At 43.4% G+C, this 17,418-nt stretch overlaps 4 protein-coding genes across 5 annotated transcripts; 3 read left to right on the top strand and 1 right to left on the bottom strand.

The window, feature by feature from the left end:
* Positions 1–891: 891 nt before the first annotated feature.
* Positions 892–2,607, top strand: LOC108085608 (band 7 protein AGAP004871-like). 2 transcript variants are annotated; one of them, XM_017182281.3, is made up of 5 exons: positions 892–1,100; positions 1,160–1,673; positions 1,731–1,896; positions 1,948–2,137; positions 2,204–2,607. In XM_017182281.3, the coding sequence occupies exons 1-5, from the start codon at positions 971–973 to the stop codon at positions 2,572–2,574; spliced, it is 1,371 nt and encodes a 456-aa protein (XP_017037770.1). In that variant the 5' UTR covers positions 892–970; the 3' UTR covers positions 2,575–2,607. The 2 variants fall into 2 exon arrangements, with proteins under 2 accessions (XP_017037770.1, XP_017037769.1); XM_017182280.3 differs by having other exon boundaries at positions 893–1,100; positions 2,201–2,606.
* A 1,126-nt stretch (positions 2,608–3,733) lies between these two features.
* On the top strand, positions 3,734–4,408 carry LOC108085615 (uncharacterized). The gene has a single exon (XM_017182287.2). The coding sequence runs from the start codon at positions 3,734–3,736 to the stop codon at positions 4,406–4,408; it is 675 nt and encodes a 224-aa protein (XP_017037776.1).
* Positions 4,409–13,435: 9,027 nt separating this feature from the next.
* On the bottom strand, positions 13,436–15,023 carry Spt3 (Transcription initiation protein Spt3). Its single transcript, XM_017182259.3, has one exon. The coding sequence runs from the start codon at positions 14,961–14,963 to the stop codon at positions 13,809–13,811; it is 1,155 nt and encodes a 384-aa protein (XP_017037748.1). The 5' UTR covers positions 14,964–15,023; the 3' UTR covers positions 13,436–13,808.
* Positions 15,024–15,276: 253 nt separating this feature from the next.
* Positions 15,277–17,404, top strand: DCAF12 (DDB1 and CUL4 associated factor 12-like protein). The gene is made up of 4 exons (XM_017182313.2): positions 15,277–15,647; positions 15,725–16,279; positions 16,333–16,737; positions 16,799–17,404. The coding sequence occupies exons 1-4, from the start codon at positions 15,381–15,383 to the stop codon at positions 16,949–16,951; spliced, it is 1,380 nt and encodes a 459-aa protein (XP_017037802.1). The 5' UTR covers positions 15,277–15,380; the 3' UTR covers positions 16,952–17,404.
* Positions 17,405–17,418: the final 14 nt, after the last annotated feature.

Genomic DNA, 17,418 nt, shown 5'->3' with positions numbered 1-17,418 from the left:
ACTTTATGATGGCGACCGGGCCATGAATCCGGGCAGCCCACCCTGGGAAAACTTTCTTTCAGGCCGGCACATGTGGTCACGGAGGCAAAAAAGAAGGCAGTGCCAACTTGCAGACTGCCACAAGGAAGCAACAAAAGTCATTTCGAAGTTATTACCCCGCTCCGACACCCGCTCCATAGCCTGGTCAGTCAGTTGCCATTTGTTTGTCGCTTCATAAAAAAAAAAATAAAGAAAAAACAACAAAAAATAAAGGCAGTGAAGGCGAGAAAACAAAAGTTCTACTACTTCTTTGGATCCCTAAACTTTTGTCAGCTTCGCTCTGCGATAAAGTTTTCCCTTCTATTTCATTTTCCCCCAATTCTAGTATGAGAATGGACTCTCTCGCCCAATTTTTGACCATTCCGCTTATTTTTCTGTATTTTTTTTCCTTATTTTTCTGGCAGCCAGAAAAAACTTTGCCATTCAACAAACTTGCATGAAAAATGCAATTCCAAATAAAATTTAAGTTTTCCAGTTACTCCACGCTGCCGGAATATGCAAATTATTAAATTTGATAGCGTCGAGACCGCTGGCTGATGTTAGCTTAAAATGGTTTGTGTGGCTTGAGTTTGGACAACAGACAGGAATCCGGATTTGAAATTACCTTTAATAAAATACATAATTCCCCCGACTTACCAACAGCAAATTATTTTGATCTAATGGGAAACTCTATAGTATTGCCTGCTCCCCTTTCAACTTCTCGTAGATAATGAATATTTTGGTAAAATCTCCAGGGTTTTGCTTTGTGTTAAAGCTATTCCCCATCTTCCTGAGGCTTGCATGAAGGAGAATGAATAAATTGATGACAGTGACTGTTATTGCTGGATAGTATCGTTTTTCACAAGTACAACTTTTGAAGTAAATTAATATCACATACATCACACATATTTTTGGGTTTATTATTTTCAAGTTTTTAAACATTTTTTTCGATATGAGCAATCGAAACGAAGGCAAGCCAGGGGAACCACCGAAAGACCAAGGAGCTCATCCCTTACCCCTACTCTTAACTGAAAAAGAAGGCGGCTTGAAACCACCTCTACCAAGTCGGTACATTCAGACCAGTAAGGAAAGCGAAAACACTCACTCAAGCCTAATGCTGATCCGTCCATGTCTCCTGCAGCCGAGGAGGATAAGGCTTCGGCTTTCGAGAAGTGTGCCGTGTTAATTTGCTGGATCTTTGTGGTTCTCTTCTTCCCCTTATCGCTTTTCTGTTGTATCCTCGTTGTACCGGAGTACATCCGCCTGATCATCCTGCGCCTGGGTCGCCTCCGTAAGGGCGCCAAGGGTCCCGGACTGGTGTTTTTCCTTCCGTGCATCGATGGTGTCCAAGCGGTGGATATCCGTACCGATGTCTACAAGGTAATTCCCCAGGAAGTGCTCACCAAGGACTCGGTCACGATCACAGTGACGGCGGTCATATACTATTGCATCTATGACGCCATTGACTCGATCATCCAAGTTGACAACGTGAACGAGGCCACCCTGATGATTGCCAAGGTCACACTGCGCAACATCGTTGGGTCCAAGACGCTCAACGTGCTGCTGACCTCTAGGCAGGCGCTATCCCGTGAGATCCAAGAAGCTGTGGCTGGGATCACCGCCCGATGGGGGGTCCATATGGAACGGGTGGACATGTAAGCCGCGAGCTAAATCCGACATTTATACTCAAGAGATCGTCCTGCATTCCACAGAATGGACATTTCGCTTCCGGCCAACCTTAAGGTATCCCTGGCAAGCGTGGCGGAGGCTGTGCGAGAAGCTCGCGCCAAGATCATCCTAGCCGAAGGCGAAGCCAAGGCCTCGAAAGCGCTGAAGGAGGCCTCTGATGTGATGTCTCAGAACCAAATTGCCCTACAGGTGGGTTTAGAAAGATACATTGATATCCGGACCCAAATTTATCCTCTTTAGCTGAGGCATCTTCAAATCCTTTCATCGCTGGCGACTGAGAAACGTGTCAATGTCATCTTCCCCATTCCCTTGGAGATTATGGAACCCTTTTTCAACGAGGGAGAGTTAAGCAAGAGCGACCCAGATGATCAAAAGGATGAAAGTGAATCCGATTTTTCCGGTTATTTTACACCAAAAGTTTACATCGAAGGTCCTGATAAATTATTTGATTCTGAGGACTCTGAACTAAGTAACGGTCCTAATCATATTACAGCAGAGAATAGAAAAGACGACGATGCGGATAACTCTAAGCCAACCACATCCTGGGGATTGCCGACATTCTTAAGACGAAAGCAAGGTTCTGAGGATGCAAGGCCATCGCCTAGAAGCCGAAGCCAGCAGGCGCCTGGCAATCGGCCCAATAGACCAGCTGAAAGCGAACCGTACCCACTCTTTTCCAGCCCTTCTGATAGCCCAAGGTCACCACGTTCCACCCGTAAGGTTTCACCGAGCCCACCGGATCCTACTATTCCCCCCATTCCCAACCCTCCGCCTCGTCCCCCTCCGCGCTCCGAGTCGTCATCATCTTCGGAATCGCAGAAGAAAGGTGGTTTGATGCCCGATCAATATTACCTCTTTGGACCCTAATTTATATTAAAAGATTATAATATTTTGGGTTTTGAAATACATTCCAGAAAATATAAAGGAAACCTTGATGTTTATTTCATTTGGTTACCGAATAAAACTTTCTGCCAACTTTACGATCTAAATTACGAACTGACATAATAGAAAGAACTAAAAGCGACATGGAAAACTGCAAACTAAGAGACTACATCACTCAAGGAGATGGACAAAAAATGATCACGCCACAGGAATGTCTGCAGATGAAACGTGACCTGGAGGAGCAGAAGGATAACACCGATTTCGAGGTTAGTTCCGTGGCCCTCTGCATGATGATAACTCTACTGCTTTTTGGGATCTGCCTCTGGATCTGGCTCATATCCTGGAGCTGTTTCTTTGGCCAAAACTTGGAGAAAGATGGGAAAAAGGAAGAGAAAAAAGGAAAGAAAAAAGAAGAGAAAGAACAAAGACTTTCGGGGGGTAAAAGTTACAGGTCTCAAAGTAAGGAAGTTCGCTCAACGAACAGATCTAACACCGAAAACTCGGGCGTTAGCATTCAATCGCGGCTCTTGAAAAACTGTAATCCTTATTTTGAGTGCGATCGCATCTCACAACCGAGATCATCTCGACAAGAGGGCCAAACTTCACCCACAGCTGAATCACCATCGACCAACGGCACCACCGCCTCCAGTATGGGAAAGGAGAGCCCTAAGCCTGCCAAGAAGTACAAGATACAATGGACCAAATTCCTCAAGCTCGGTCGCAGAGAAAAATCGAATAACTGAGGCAGGAAACGGTGCACGAAATATGTATTTATAATGATTTTAACAGTGTAAAAAACGAATTAATAAAGAAGTAAGATTATTAAACATTATAGCAAATTGCACTCTACAATACATATGTTTTAGTAGATCTGAAATTCTATATCTTAAGGTAGAATCGTCATCCTTATTAATATCTTGATAGAACACCTAAATTTTTAGCCAGATACATATAACGGTTATGCTAATATAAAAGTCAGAAGGACCCTAATTAAAACTATGGTTATGGCACGACAGGAAAATGTCCAGTTTCCTGAGATCAACTCAGACCAAGATAAATGAAATTTCATTATACATGAGCAGGCAAAGCCAAATGTGGAAAAATCAAAAGGGGAAACAACTATACATATTGCTGCTGAACCAGAATGAATCCCGCCTGCAGACTAAACCTGAATGGCCCTGAGTGCCAGAAGTGGTTAACCGCCGTGAGCTCCCACTGCGGCTCCCTTCTGCCCAAAGCGGAACTGGCGTCGCTCTGGGATAGCTGGTGGCCGGACGAGCTGCCCGCTCCGTACAAGGCTTGGGTCAGCACCCTATCCGCTTTTGACTGTCACAAACTACGCAAGGAGGTGGCCAATCAGTTGGATGAGAGTCTCCAAGCGGAGGCCAATAGTCACTCGGCTTTTCGGAGTTTCTCTCGTTGGCCTATGGCTCTTCTTGTGCTGCTCATGGTGCTGATGGCCATGCTCTTCGCCCTTAAAATGGTGATCAAATTGTGTCGAGAAAGACAATCCGAGGTGTGCTCATCGCCTTCGCCCACGCCCAAATCAGTCTGCATAGATGAGGAGGCCCCGCTCTGCCAGACGTTCATGAATCCCAGGTCCTTCGTCTCCTTTGGCCAGCATTCGGACCCGCTCCCCGGCTACGGACTGAACATACACCAAAATCCTGTAAAGGCTAACTCCATACCGGACGTCAAACCAAAGGAACAGAAATATCCCACCGAGGCTCCGCTATTCCCGCATCCCATGAAGCCATCCCCTCTTCCCAGGAAGCCTTCTCCGAAGCCAACGCGAAAGAAAAATTCGGCGAAAAAATAACCGAAGAAGGAGAAGGCCGGCCAAAAAATCGACAACAAATTCGTTCGAAGGCTGTCGGGGAGCTGTGCTCAATCGCGGATAAGATTTATGAAACATGTTCCACCCCGATTTGTCGTCCTTTTTCCGCAACGCCTCTAGTTTCTCGATTTATTTTTTATGCAGCACAGTGCAGCGCGAGACACAAAAACAAATAAATATTCAAACAGAGGCACTGTGGATTTTCCCATTGAAAACTGGCTCAAACAATGGCCTTTGAGAGGTTTGTCAGTAAATATCGAACTGCAATATTGATTTCGATTTAACGAGATTCGTCACAGCGGAAGTGATAACACAGTCACATAGCCTTCGATGAAAAGATTTTTTCAGAAAAAATGGGTTCACATTATATGTCGAGACCCAGTTGCCAGGTTTCCGGTTCTCATTTTTCGTTATCTGTCGTTGTCGTTGTCTTTAATTTTAATTTATATTTTTTTATTTATGAATAAAATCCATTAAGAGCTTTTTGATGTGCCCGTGTCCACTGTCGAATTGCTTTTTCGTTGGCGAGACACCGACCGACACACGACGGATCCCAAAAGCATGCATATCCGAGCATTCGGCCGGAGCGAGCTCACAGAAGTGGCTGGCCAAGTGTTGTTCCTGGCAGCGTATCAACATTTTGCCTATAAATACGGCCGATGTCGTTAATCTCAAATACAGGCAATTTTTAAAAATGCATGTGGTATTGTTTATCGCACGCTCGACTGGCTGACTCTCTGGCCTCGGCTGGGGCGTGAGCGAGTGCCAGGGTGCACGGGATTGGCAATAAAGAAACAATTGCATTTAATTTCAATTGAATGCACACACACTTAAATCGGAATTGTATCAAACAATTTAGACAAAAGGCATTTGTATATTTACGTTATGTCTAAATGATTGCTCAAATTATGGCTGCCAATGGAAATTGATGGGACTCCTTTTGCCATGGACCATATACCCTGTACTTGAACAGGAGTATTTGTTTTTAACGGGGAAATAATTGAACGCACTTTTATACTATCTTGACTATCCAGTCTGTCATTTAGGTCTCATAAAGCCATATTTAACACCCCTACTTCTTTTAAACCAAACTTCCATACAACAAAAGTCATTGTAGTCAAAAATATTTCAAAAATACATTCACTTTTGAAGACACAAAGAAAACCCGGTATCATATAGCTGAAACTCTTTGTCCTACCGGTTATTTTTTATTTAAGGCATTTGTTTGCGGGTCGAGAACGAGACTCGAATCGGAACGCATATATATGGTATATCCCCGACTGGTTGGCGGGTGTCGCAGCCGTTGTGGCACTTAAATCACGGCCGCAACTGTAGCGAAATTGAAAACTTTTGCCATGCTGTATGTTTGTTTGGCCATCCGCCGGATTGTTTGTTTGTTTGTTGCTCCGCTGGCTGGTACTTTTAATTCAGAGCGGGACAGGGCGACGCGACCCTTGGCTGACTTTGATTTATTCGCCGGCCCACGCTGTCCAAATGGAATTAAAAGTTTAACAGTTTTGCAGGGCGCTTTAGTGCTTTAAATTCGCATTGATTGCTATTGACAAATTGATTTTCTTTCCTGCCCCGACTGTCAGTTTCATTTTCAGTTGCATTGCATTGCATTACAAAGACCCTGCTGCGATGCCACATTATGACAGACTGTCGTCGTAAATCAGCAGCCGCAGACCGCAAACGAGCCGGGACCGATGTTTCTGGCCATGCCAACCCTTTGGGCCGCATATTATATGCATTTCCCTCAAAAGCGGACATAAAATATACACAAACATTTAAATAGGAATGCGTTTCGAAGTATTTGCGGCAATTAAATTCAAAGTGCATAGAATTCATGTCCATATTTGCACCTTCTCGAGTCAAATTAGAATTCGATTTGCAGTTCTGTAAATTGATTTATCGAATCAATCACTGGGCCCTTGACGGAGCCTTGTTCACAAATTATTAACCCACATTGATTTGTCCCCTTGGGCTGGGCTAGTGCTGCTCTGCGCTGTGCTGTTCTGGTCCGGGAACATGTCCACATTGTTCAGCTTGGCCCTCCTTTGAGCCCAAATTGATGAAGCAATGTTTTTGAGCCCGTGCTGCTGCATACTTTGCGGCGTCTCTCATTGTTTGGTCAGGAGTCCGGGGATGGAGCCTGGAGAGGCTCCTCCAACATGCGGCATTTGTAAGCAGGAAGGCACACATCCATTCCGCAGGCCGTCGACAGCTGGCGGTTGTGGGTCGGGCTGGCATATTAGAATTTGATAAATGTGCAGCACGGATACAGGACGAACTGCAGTGCAGAATATACGCAGCACTGAGAGAATCTCTAGTGGCCAAGTCCCGCAGGCATACATACATAGCTGGTGTAATTAACTCCTGTTTGCCTTCGCTTCAACCCAATTTGGGGAGCGAAGCAGCTTCAACAATTTGAAAGGACCCTGACAGTCGCGTAAAAGAGTGCGGTTAATTAAAAAACGAAATTAAAGGAATGAAATTACACTGAATAGTTGGGAAACAATTTAAAAACCAATAATATTACAATTTTTGATTATTAAAAACTATGAAGAATTAAAAAATAAATATTTTTGTAGATAAAGGACTCAATAGAAAAAATTAAAATAATATTTGAATATTGGTTTAATATATTTAAGGGTATTCTCTAGATACGAAAAATAATCAATTCTTTTTAGACTCATGTTTAACCTTCTTTAAAAGTCAAGATTCCCTTTACCAAAAATATTAAAAACTTTAAATTTGATTTATATAACTTCAAAAATTCTTTGGGTGTAATGCAGGCTGTTTCCAGGGTTCAGCTTCATTCTTTACACGATTTAACTCGTTGATTTTGTGGCTTACACTCATTAAGCCAGCCTGGCCCCTTTGCCATTGTTTGTATATGGGTTGCAAGCCTTTCCATGGGAGAGGGAAAATCTGCTAACCGAGCCTGGACAATCGCTGGAGCCCCTTACTTTGGCCATTTAAGCAGGCTGCATACAGCTCTTTGTTTGATTGAGACTGGTACTCGGAGGAGTCCACCTCGCAGTGGGATTCGCATGTGGTTGCGTATACGCCCCTTGGGCCCAACGCCAACGCTAAAGATGTGGCCTGCATGTCGACGCTGATTTTTATTCCCGGCCTCGGTCTCGGTCTTGGTCTCGGTCTGGGTCTCGGACCCCAACTTGATTTATTCCGAAGTCCTGCGCCGCCTGCATGCAGTCCCCAGCTGGCCATTGTGCTGCCCAGTCTCACTTTTCAAGAACTCAAACAAAGTATTAAATCGCACAAAAGCGATATGGAAAATATTAATAATCTTTGGCAGCAGTCCCGGAATTTACGATGGGCTCGCCGCTGATTTATTCCGCCCACGGTTTGACCTCATTACCCATTCTGGGGTCAGCGAAGCCGGCGGCGGTTTTAAAGAGTCCATCATCGTCTGTTGTGCTAATTCTTTAGCGAGTTTATCGCTCCCCCGTCATAAATGCTGCCTGCATTATTCAATGAAGCCATCGCAGAAGCTGGAAGTATCAATTCCGGGCGCATAATATGGCAATCGACAAGCAAACAGTCGGTAAATATGAATTTTAGATTTGATTGAATTTGAATTACACTCACTGTGTCGGTGTGAGTGCGCATTTTTGGAACGTAAGCACCCAATTTGACATGGCATAATGCAGATATCAATGGACTTGTTCTCCATTCATTTGTTGGCATTGTGTGTTTGTGTTGTTCCCCAACTGAAGGTTGTTCAGCGGGAGAGCTTCGTCTCTTTTTAAGCCAACGTTATTCCTGTGGATATATGTAGCTTTATTGACGTTCTTAAAATGTATATATATTCAAACAACTGCCATTAACAGAAATTGTTAGTAAATAAAATCCGAGGACTTAATGTTGTTTTATGAATTTTTACCGAATTATTTTTCACTAAAAATTTAAATTTAACTTGACCTATTTTACATTATCTTATACATCATTATTTAAATTGATTTTATATAAAATATAAAATTAAAGTTATATTTTATGTTTAATGAAAAATAATAATGAAAATCTAACCCCTCTTAAAAGTCTTATTAACATTCAAAAGTTTAGTTTTTTGTAGTAAAAATAAAAAGAAGAACATTTTGCAATATGGCTTCTTATTAAGAAAATAATTACTAAATTTCTCATTATTTTCCAACAGCACCCTTTACCCCGGACTCCTTTGCAGAAAAACTATAAAGTTTCCTTTTGAGATTGCACTTAAATGCACTGACAAAGTGACAACAGTAACTTTGTTCTCTATTAATTATTTGAAACATTGATTAAATGTCCCACTCGAAACTATTGTTAATTAAATGGATTTTATGCAAAGTCACACGGCTTTCAACTGCCATAATTAATCCACCAGAAGAAACAACCACACTCAGCGGGCCATAGAGAATAATTAAACAATTTAATGATAGTTAATAATCAGCCTTTTGTGACAATCACCTTCGAGGGGGAGCGAGCCGACCTTTTTGATTATGTGCAAATCAGTTTTCACAGCAAATTAGGCAGCCACACATTAAAACTTTGACAGACAGGTCCAAACCCCAGCGGCGTCCTCGACCGCAGACCACCCCTAGGCGGCTTCCTGCTCGTCCTCCTCCTCCGAGTCGAGCCAAGGAAAGTTCACCCGGCGGCTCTTAAAAGTACACATGTAGCATATGTATGAAGAGCATCAAAATCAAAAGTTTTAAAGCAGCTGCCGCTGGAAGACGGCGAGGTAATCCTCCTTCGCCCCTCACAAAAGTCACACGGAGACCCTCGTGGAAACAAAAAATGGGAAACTTTTCGCGGCAACGAGAGCATGAAAGAGCTAAGAAAATTCAAACAAAAGTGCAACAACTTTGAGGGCAACGCTTGCGAATTTCCTCTATTTCTTTGTGGCGCCCGCACGAAAAGTTTGTCATTACCTTTTTCATTCGAAAGACATTTAGGCGCTTTCGCAGCAATTTATCCGCAGGGCAGACAAGTGTGCAATCGAAAGGGAGATACAATGTATCAAAATACATTATAATTAAATTTAATTTGATGGCCACTTAAAAATGCTTTAGTCTCTGACCAGACCCTTGGTTTTTGTGGCGGATTTGGTTTACATCCACTTATTTTTTCCAAATAAAAAAATAATAATTTGAAATATCATTGCATCTAGCGAAAAATAATCAAAAATACCATTCATTGAGGCATTTAAAATGTAAATAGTATATGCAAATGCAAATAGTTCATATTTGCGGGGGAAACCATAAAGGCTTTTTAATGCGACGAACCAATAACAAATAAACGGAAAGCTCCTATAATTTATTGCACAATTTGTATAGTTCAGCTGGGTGTTTGTAATGCGTTTATAATTATAATAATTTTAATATATTTTTAGATTTAATTACCAGTATGTCTAATTAAACTACATATATCAACAAAATTATGATTCCTTTGAACTTTAGCTGCATTTTTGTTGGTTTTTGACATTAAAAATAGGTACGAAATTTCAGTGTCCATTTGTGTGGTTCATCCCCTGACTGAATGTCCTTGGCATTATATTCATCAAACTCTAAAATTTTCTTTAATTTTTCGATTGGTCATGTCCGCCATGCAGTCATGGTTCCGTCTCCCAAGTTCAGGTCTCAATCTTACCTCCGGTCGTGTCTCCCTTCAGTGCCTGATGATGTAACCAACAGCCTCCGAATGGGAATGGTTCGATACGCGTTCCGCCCTTTGCAACCAAGGATTCCGGTGTGTTTCATTCGTTTCCCAGCATAATCCATTCCCATTTGACACTCATCAGGGGTTCTGGGTGTTTTGGTCTTCGACAGCAAACTGTTGCATGCTGTTCCCACTGTCCACTGCGCAGGCCTGTTCCTACTGTTAACCGATTTGGCCTGCGAAAACTGTTACCAGTTTTTCAAATTCTGGAGTTTCAGCATGAGTTTATCAAAGGAACTGGGTATAAAATGTATCATAAAGTCATAGAAATTAGTAGGATAGGACTTAATCTTTGGCTTGAACTTTAAAGTTTTTTAATATTTAAATAAACATATTCAATCAACTTATTGACAAAAATTAAATATATAGTAATGCGATACTTGTTTTTTTAGCTTATAGATCAAGAGGCTATCGGAAGGTCATAACAACACCGCTTTATGCTGTATTAAGCTAAACTAACCTTGAGTTTCATTTTACCCAAAGGCTACTTCATTACATATCAAAATAATTAAATATGTGTATAATTATTTAAATATAAATAAAACATATTTATATTGCAAACAATTGAGCTTAGCTCTAAGACCTTAAAATCTTTCCACTGGCTTTCATTGGCCCTTTAAAAATACCCAAGACATCAGTAAAATGTTTCCATTTGGGTTCCTTGAATCGAATTCTAAAATGTAATTCCTTAATTGATAATATTCCCTTCAACACACATGATACACACATGTACCTTATTCTCCCTTTGAAAACATCCTTAAAGATAATTAAATCGGTTTTGAGTAAGTAGGTCAAGTATTTTGATATTTTATCCCATATTTAATTGTTTCTGCCACTTTACTAATTAAATGAAGACAATTTTCTTTGTGCTCTTGCCTCGACTCGATTCACCTGTCATCCACCGGCACACACAGACACTGCCATCGGCCTTCCCACTCCGCTCGGGAGTGCCCTGACCATGAAAGCAGTGCCACCAGTGACAATGAGCGATGAGAACGCCCCCAGGTTATATTCATAAGAAGCAGTGGGCGGAGGACAAGGACGTGGACGTGGAGGATTAGGAGGTCAGTCTGTTGGAGGCGTCTAATCTCATTCATTTTGAATAAGACCGGCTCCAGCTTCAGCGTATTTAGCCTGAGTACTTGTGTCAACACAATTCAAGTCGGTTTCAAATTAAAAGGCCGTGTAATATGCGACTCGGAGACTGTTTTTGTTTTGGTTCTGCCTCTGTTTTCCTTGGACTTACTGCGAGGCATCTGTCAATGGTGTCTCGGGGCTGCCATTGGGACAAATTGCCTTGGGCTGACGTCAGCAACTTTTGGCCAAAGTGAAAGTAATTAAAAAAGTTCAGCCGAACGGATTTTCAAAAATATCTAATTGCTTAGCAAAACGATTGCAATTCTTGCCAGGATTAGGCAGAGACAAAGAAAAGAGACTGAGAAAGAGGCTTTCTTCCAGTTTCGACTTTTATTCTCACGGATTAACAAACTTTTAAGATTTTGATTGTTGATTTACTTAAAATTGTAGTGCAAAGTTCCCAAATAATATATACAAAAAATATTAATTAATAAAGAAAATCAAAGAAATATTATAATGTAAGAGCGAAAATAAGTCTCTATTTCTATAAATTACTGGTTTACATTAGTTTAATATATTAAAGTTACTTAAATATAATTATTTTTTTGTTTATTCCAGACAACGTTCAACAAAAAATTGGGTTAAACCAAGTTAAAGCCATTTTCCCGAATAATAAAAAAATTCCCTTTCAATGAGACTTGAAGGCCAAAATGACCGCATCAAAAAGATACCTTCTTCTGTCCTTTTTTCCTTCTGCGAAGCCAACTCGGCGATCTGGGTTTGGGGCATATTGACTTTACCCTGCCTGGAAATTGGCTACGTGACTTGACAATTCGTAGAAGCGACGACGACGACGGCGACGATGACGATGATGATGGCGCGAGGAGCCGCATGAAATGCAAATTCGGTAGCACTAAGAGTGGAGTGGAGTGGACGACTTGGCGCAAGGCCATGGGCGGAAAAGAAACAAGTTGTTGGCTTAATTTCGTCACAGGCAGCTTGTTTTCATTAACTGGCCATCGAGGAGCTTTTGACTTGGGGCCCGTCGCTCGTTAGGCGTATGAGCAATCGATTAAGAATAATGGGCCGTAGGATTTACAGTTGCAGCAGAGGAGAGCAATCAACATTAAGCGTTTAGTCTGCCTGCCGATGACGGCCGGGGGGGGAGCCCTAGAAATTGGCTAGGCCTCCTCCCTGATTCGCATCCACAACAGCCTGGCATACAAATACACTTAGCGAAGGATAGATAGGATAAATAGTACGATCTCACTTGCCTTTTGAATACAGAATAACCATTATTATTTTCAATCCAACTAGCAAATGCCACTCTATTGTTATTAGTAACACTCTTTTCTTAATTAACACATCAAATACAATGTGGAATCCATATTTTTCCCGGTGCTAACGAGGGAGCCAAGCCAAGGATGCAACTGTGCAGCTGTGGACTCCTTTATCCCTCTCCTTCCTGCACGCCGCACTCACACATATTTGTATGCACGCGAGGAAGTTGATTATTAAGTGCGTTCGCGAGTTGCTTCTCTTAATGCCTTTCGTTGCTGCATTCCCGGGCTTCTGCAAAGTCCTGGCTGCTTCCCGTCGTTGTTGTTGTGTGTTGTTGTGTCTGTCCTGCTTCCGCACGTGCGGAGTGAGAATGTCGGCAAATTTCTTTATTGCGCTTTTATTTATCTGTCGGTGCCAGTTTCAGCATCGTTTACCGTTTCAATTTATCGACTCCATATGACGGTGATGCAGGTGGGTATGTGCAAGCGTGTCGGCCGCAATAACCAGGAAACCATCCCAATGGAATGGAAGGAGCGCTTACCCGACTCACCTGGCAACCATATTCCCAATCAATCCTTAAAATTTAAAAAATAAACACAGCTTTCGGAAAACATAGACATTTATAAGCGAAGAGGGAAGATGTCATAGAAGTATTGAAATAATGTTCAAATAAATGCTGCATTTGGGATTAGGATTAGGCTATTATTGAAAAAATAATAGTATAACAATATAATTCCATCCTTTGGATCAGGAAACTAAGGAAGAAGACTTATATTAAAAGGAAATGGAAATTACAAAATGCGCCGGATGCTGCCGCCGAGAAATAGGCAATACTTTTGCAGAGTCTTCCTAGTAGCTTCAACTTCAGCAATAATTTATACCGCATTTTAAATTTTGTTTGCAAAATGTATAACTTGACGATGCTTTTTTTTAAGAAAATAATTACTTTATTTAATGCCAACTTTAAAGGTTTTAAAACGAATTTCTTAATACATAAAATAGGTGGTAAAATAAAATAAACATTCCATATTTAACATTTTTGTTACAATATTTTTGTTAAATAAAACTGAATTTAATTTGTAATGGTTATGAAATGGTTTTTTTTGCAAAAAATTATTTTTTAAACCTAACTAAATTAATTAGTGTAATTAGAAGATCTTCAAATTGGCTTTCTTACTTCATTAATAGGCTTGTTTTAGATTGTGTTCCCTTTAAAAACTTTATAACCAAATTACACATTAAATGGCGCATATCCTTGTCCCAACCGAAAGTAACACTAGGCTTACACGAAAATTAAGAACAAAATTTAAATGGCTAAAAAACTCCGCCTAAAATCTATGTCACACGAGTTCCGATATCGACCAATCTTGCGGCTGCTCATTTGGCGGAAACGGCGCATGGCCTCATGAATCTCCGGGACACTAATGGGTTTGACCACCTCCATTCCGCGTCCCTGGGTGACCTCAGGGCACACATGCATCATGGCTGGACTGCCGCCGGCGGAGGTAACCCGGCTGTATGGCTCTGTGGCGCGGTTGTCCGAATTGAGACGGGTCAGAATCGAGTAGTCGACAATGGCGGCAATCGTCTCGTGTGCCAAATAGGCCAGGATGTTCATGGTAGGCGTGGGGATGCGCAGGTCAGCGGGTAGGTCGAGGAAGCGCCGGAACTTGTTCTTGATCTTCTCACCGTGGCGACAGTAGAAGGAGGTCTTCCGCGCTTCGTTAAACTCCAGGTACTGCTGGCCCGTGAGGATCTGTGAGATGCGATCGGCTCGGAACAGGCGTCGCATGCGATCCTCGTCGTGAAGCTCGTGCACATCAATAGCCAGCTCCTCGTCCTCCTCCTGCTGCTCCAGGTCGTCCATAAAGTCCTGCGGCCGACCTGTGCGAATGCTAAGGAACTTCTTCAGAATTCGCATGTCCTTCAGGTGCTTTCGCATGCGTGCAATCTTCACCGGATGGTTACGCATTAGGAACTCGAAATCCGCCTGCGAGGGGCACGGATTCTGCTTGCGCCGCATGGCCACCAGGGAGGCCTCGTTGAAGATGCCGCGCAGCTGCTGCTGCAGGATCTGCTCCACCAGCTTGACACTGGCGGTTCGCGGCTGATCGCTGTCCCCGAAGCTGCGCATGATGTCGGCGATCTCCGTCAACAGCGAAACAGGCGCGTCGTCTGCAATCTGCACATTGGTCGCGTTAGCGCCAGCGGAGCCACTTGCCCCACTCTGTGGGGGTATGTTCACATGCTGCTGGGCTGGATTCGTTGGTATGCTTCCACTCTGCAGTAGAATGACCTGGCGCTGCACGTGAATGGGCTTGATGTCCTCCGGGGTCTGCAGCTGCGGCGTGCTGGGCGCAGAGGGCGTAGCGGGTCCAATCATTATGGGGGGCGACGCCAAGTCACTGGCACCGATGCACACCGAATTTTGCCGCATGACGCGCTTGGCATTGTAATTCATCGTATTTACAAACAAATCTTTTGGGATCACGGACAGCTGATGCAAGTACAGACACCTCTCTGATAGAGGTGGACAACCGCTGAATTTATCGATAGTCGCTATAATTTCGATTGTCCTAATATGACGAAATTAAATTAAATTATTATTTATTTTTTTATTTATTTTAAAATCCAGGTTTTTCTTTTTTTTTATATATATACATCTTTCTTTTATATTTTTTAATTCATTTATTTCACCAATGTCGTGAACTATCGATTAGCGCCACCTTCTCTTTATCGCTCATGCTCAAGCTATCGACTCGGCCCTACTCCGCTCTAATATGCACACCACCATTTTTGTTTGGACAATGAAGTCGGTGAAAAAGTAATTAATACCTGGTGAAAGACAGAAAAACGGCAGCAACCCAATCGCCCCAAGATGTTCAATGGCATGGTGAGAACCATCCGCGACAGCGTGGTTGGCACCTACCCATCCTGCCATGTCAACGCACGGCTGGAGGAGCGCAGGGCCAAGCAACGGGCGATGCGACAGGAGCGCAGGCGAAAACCGGACAAGCCCGATGACTTCGTCACCTACGAGGACTCGGGCAGCGACGAGGAGACGCCCCAGCAGCAGGAGGAGGTGCTGAACACGTCTTACAACCTCTGTGACTACCTGCGCAGCCGGGAGAGCTCCCTGCGGGATGTGGGTATACCTGGTATTTTGGGCCGGATCTCTTTTATTTCTAACGTATGAACTTTGCTCTGCCATCTACCCTGCAGCGCCGTAGCGTGAACGTAGAGTACACCAGCCGCTATGTCCTCACCCACGACATGCTGCGCGAGACGCAGATCAGTCTGGGCTACATCAACAAGGTATTCTGCTCCAAGTGGCTGAGTAGCCGACAGGTGGTGTTCGGCACCAAGTGCAATAAACTGCTCGTATACGACGTCAACATGCGGCGAGTGGACGCGATTCCGACGCTCTCCAACAGCCGGGCCAACCACCCAGAGGTGCAGGGCGGTCTGCACGCCATCGAGCTGTCGCCCAGCCGCTCCTTTCTTGCCACCGGGGCGCGCAACTCCTCCGACATTGCCGTGTATCGCCTGCCCACACTGGACCCGGTGTGCGTGGGTGAGAGCGGGCACCGCGACCTCATTATGGGCATGTGCTGGCTGGATGACCAGTTCCTGGTATCCGGGTCGAAGGATTCTCGAATGGCGCTGTGGCGAATCAACGAGGACCATATGGAGTTCCCGGATGGGGGTGAGGAGGCGTGTCCCACCTTTGCCACGATACACCCGCTCAGCGTCAAGGAAGTTCGCACTGCCCAGAGGGTAATCTGACTGAGCTGCCCATCTAGGATACATATTAATACTCTGGTTTACAGATACGATCCCTCTGCTTCAACAAAGAGTTCAAAGAGATTGCCGCCCTCTCCCTGAACGGCTACATACACATCTTTAATGCGGAGACCTTCAAACAGACGCTTTCCCGTAAGCTTCCCAACTGCCAGGACAACGTTAGCATAGCCTACCACAGCGACGGCCTCTACGCTGTGGGCTGCCGTTCCTACACCATCCTGCTGGATGCTCGCACGTTGCAGACCATCAAAAAAATCACGTCCCGGTACAGCGGATGCGGGATAAGAGCTACCTCCTTCGAGGGTAACCTTCTGACAGTAGGAACAGGACTGGGCATGCTCCTATTTTACGACATCCGTGCCGGAAAGTATCTGGAGAGTAGTGTGAACGCCTCGCGCACAGTCGCCCTCAAGTGCAGCAAAGGTATTGTGGTAAGTTGTGACCCAACCAATCGTTAAAGTTCATTGAACTTACATCTTGGATTTATTCCAGTATCCCGAAGACGAAATGGACGGCTTCCAGCAGGTGAAATACGTGCCCGCCATCTACACGCACTGCTACGACAGCACAAGGATGCGACTGTTTGCAGCCGGCGGGCCACTTCCGGCCACGCTGGTGGGTAACTATGCGGGCGTTTGGCAATAACTTAGAGCAACAAGGAATGCGACCCGGGCTCACACAACTGATTAGTTTTTTAAGTGATATTTCGACTCTTGTGATCTTGATTTTGGCGCATTCTTTTTTAACCCATTTTTTATCAAGCTTTCAAAATCCGAGATTTGGATCGTTCACCATCGTTTTAAGCCCCCCTATGTTTCTCGTTTTACTTGATTTCTCAGTTTTGATTTTAATCCATTTTATGTTAATTTAAATACTAAATATTAATTTCGTATATTGCGTGTAGACGGTATACACACACTCTTAGTAAATCTAATGTATATGCATAATTACCGATCCTATTTATATATAGCTCATATATATATATAGTACATACGATACAAGTAAAGGAAACTAAGTTATAGACAACACTAGCATTGATTTATAGTCTGATCTATATATGGTAATAGAATTTCAAATTAAAGAAACCATTGAAAAATACCTTTCTTTTTTTT

Source organism: Drosophila kikkawai, chromosome 3R (genome assembly GCF_030179895.1).
Source record: "Drosophila kikkawai strain 14028-0561.14 chromosome 3R, DkikHiC1v2, whole genome shotgun sequence".
NCBI classification, from domain to species: domain Eukaryota; kingdom Metazoa; phylum Arthropoda; class Insecta; order Diptera; family Drosophilidae; genus Drosophila; species Drosophila kikkawai.
This window is presented reverse-complemented; position numbering and strand designations above follow the sequence as displayed.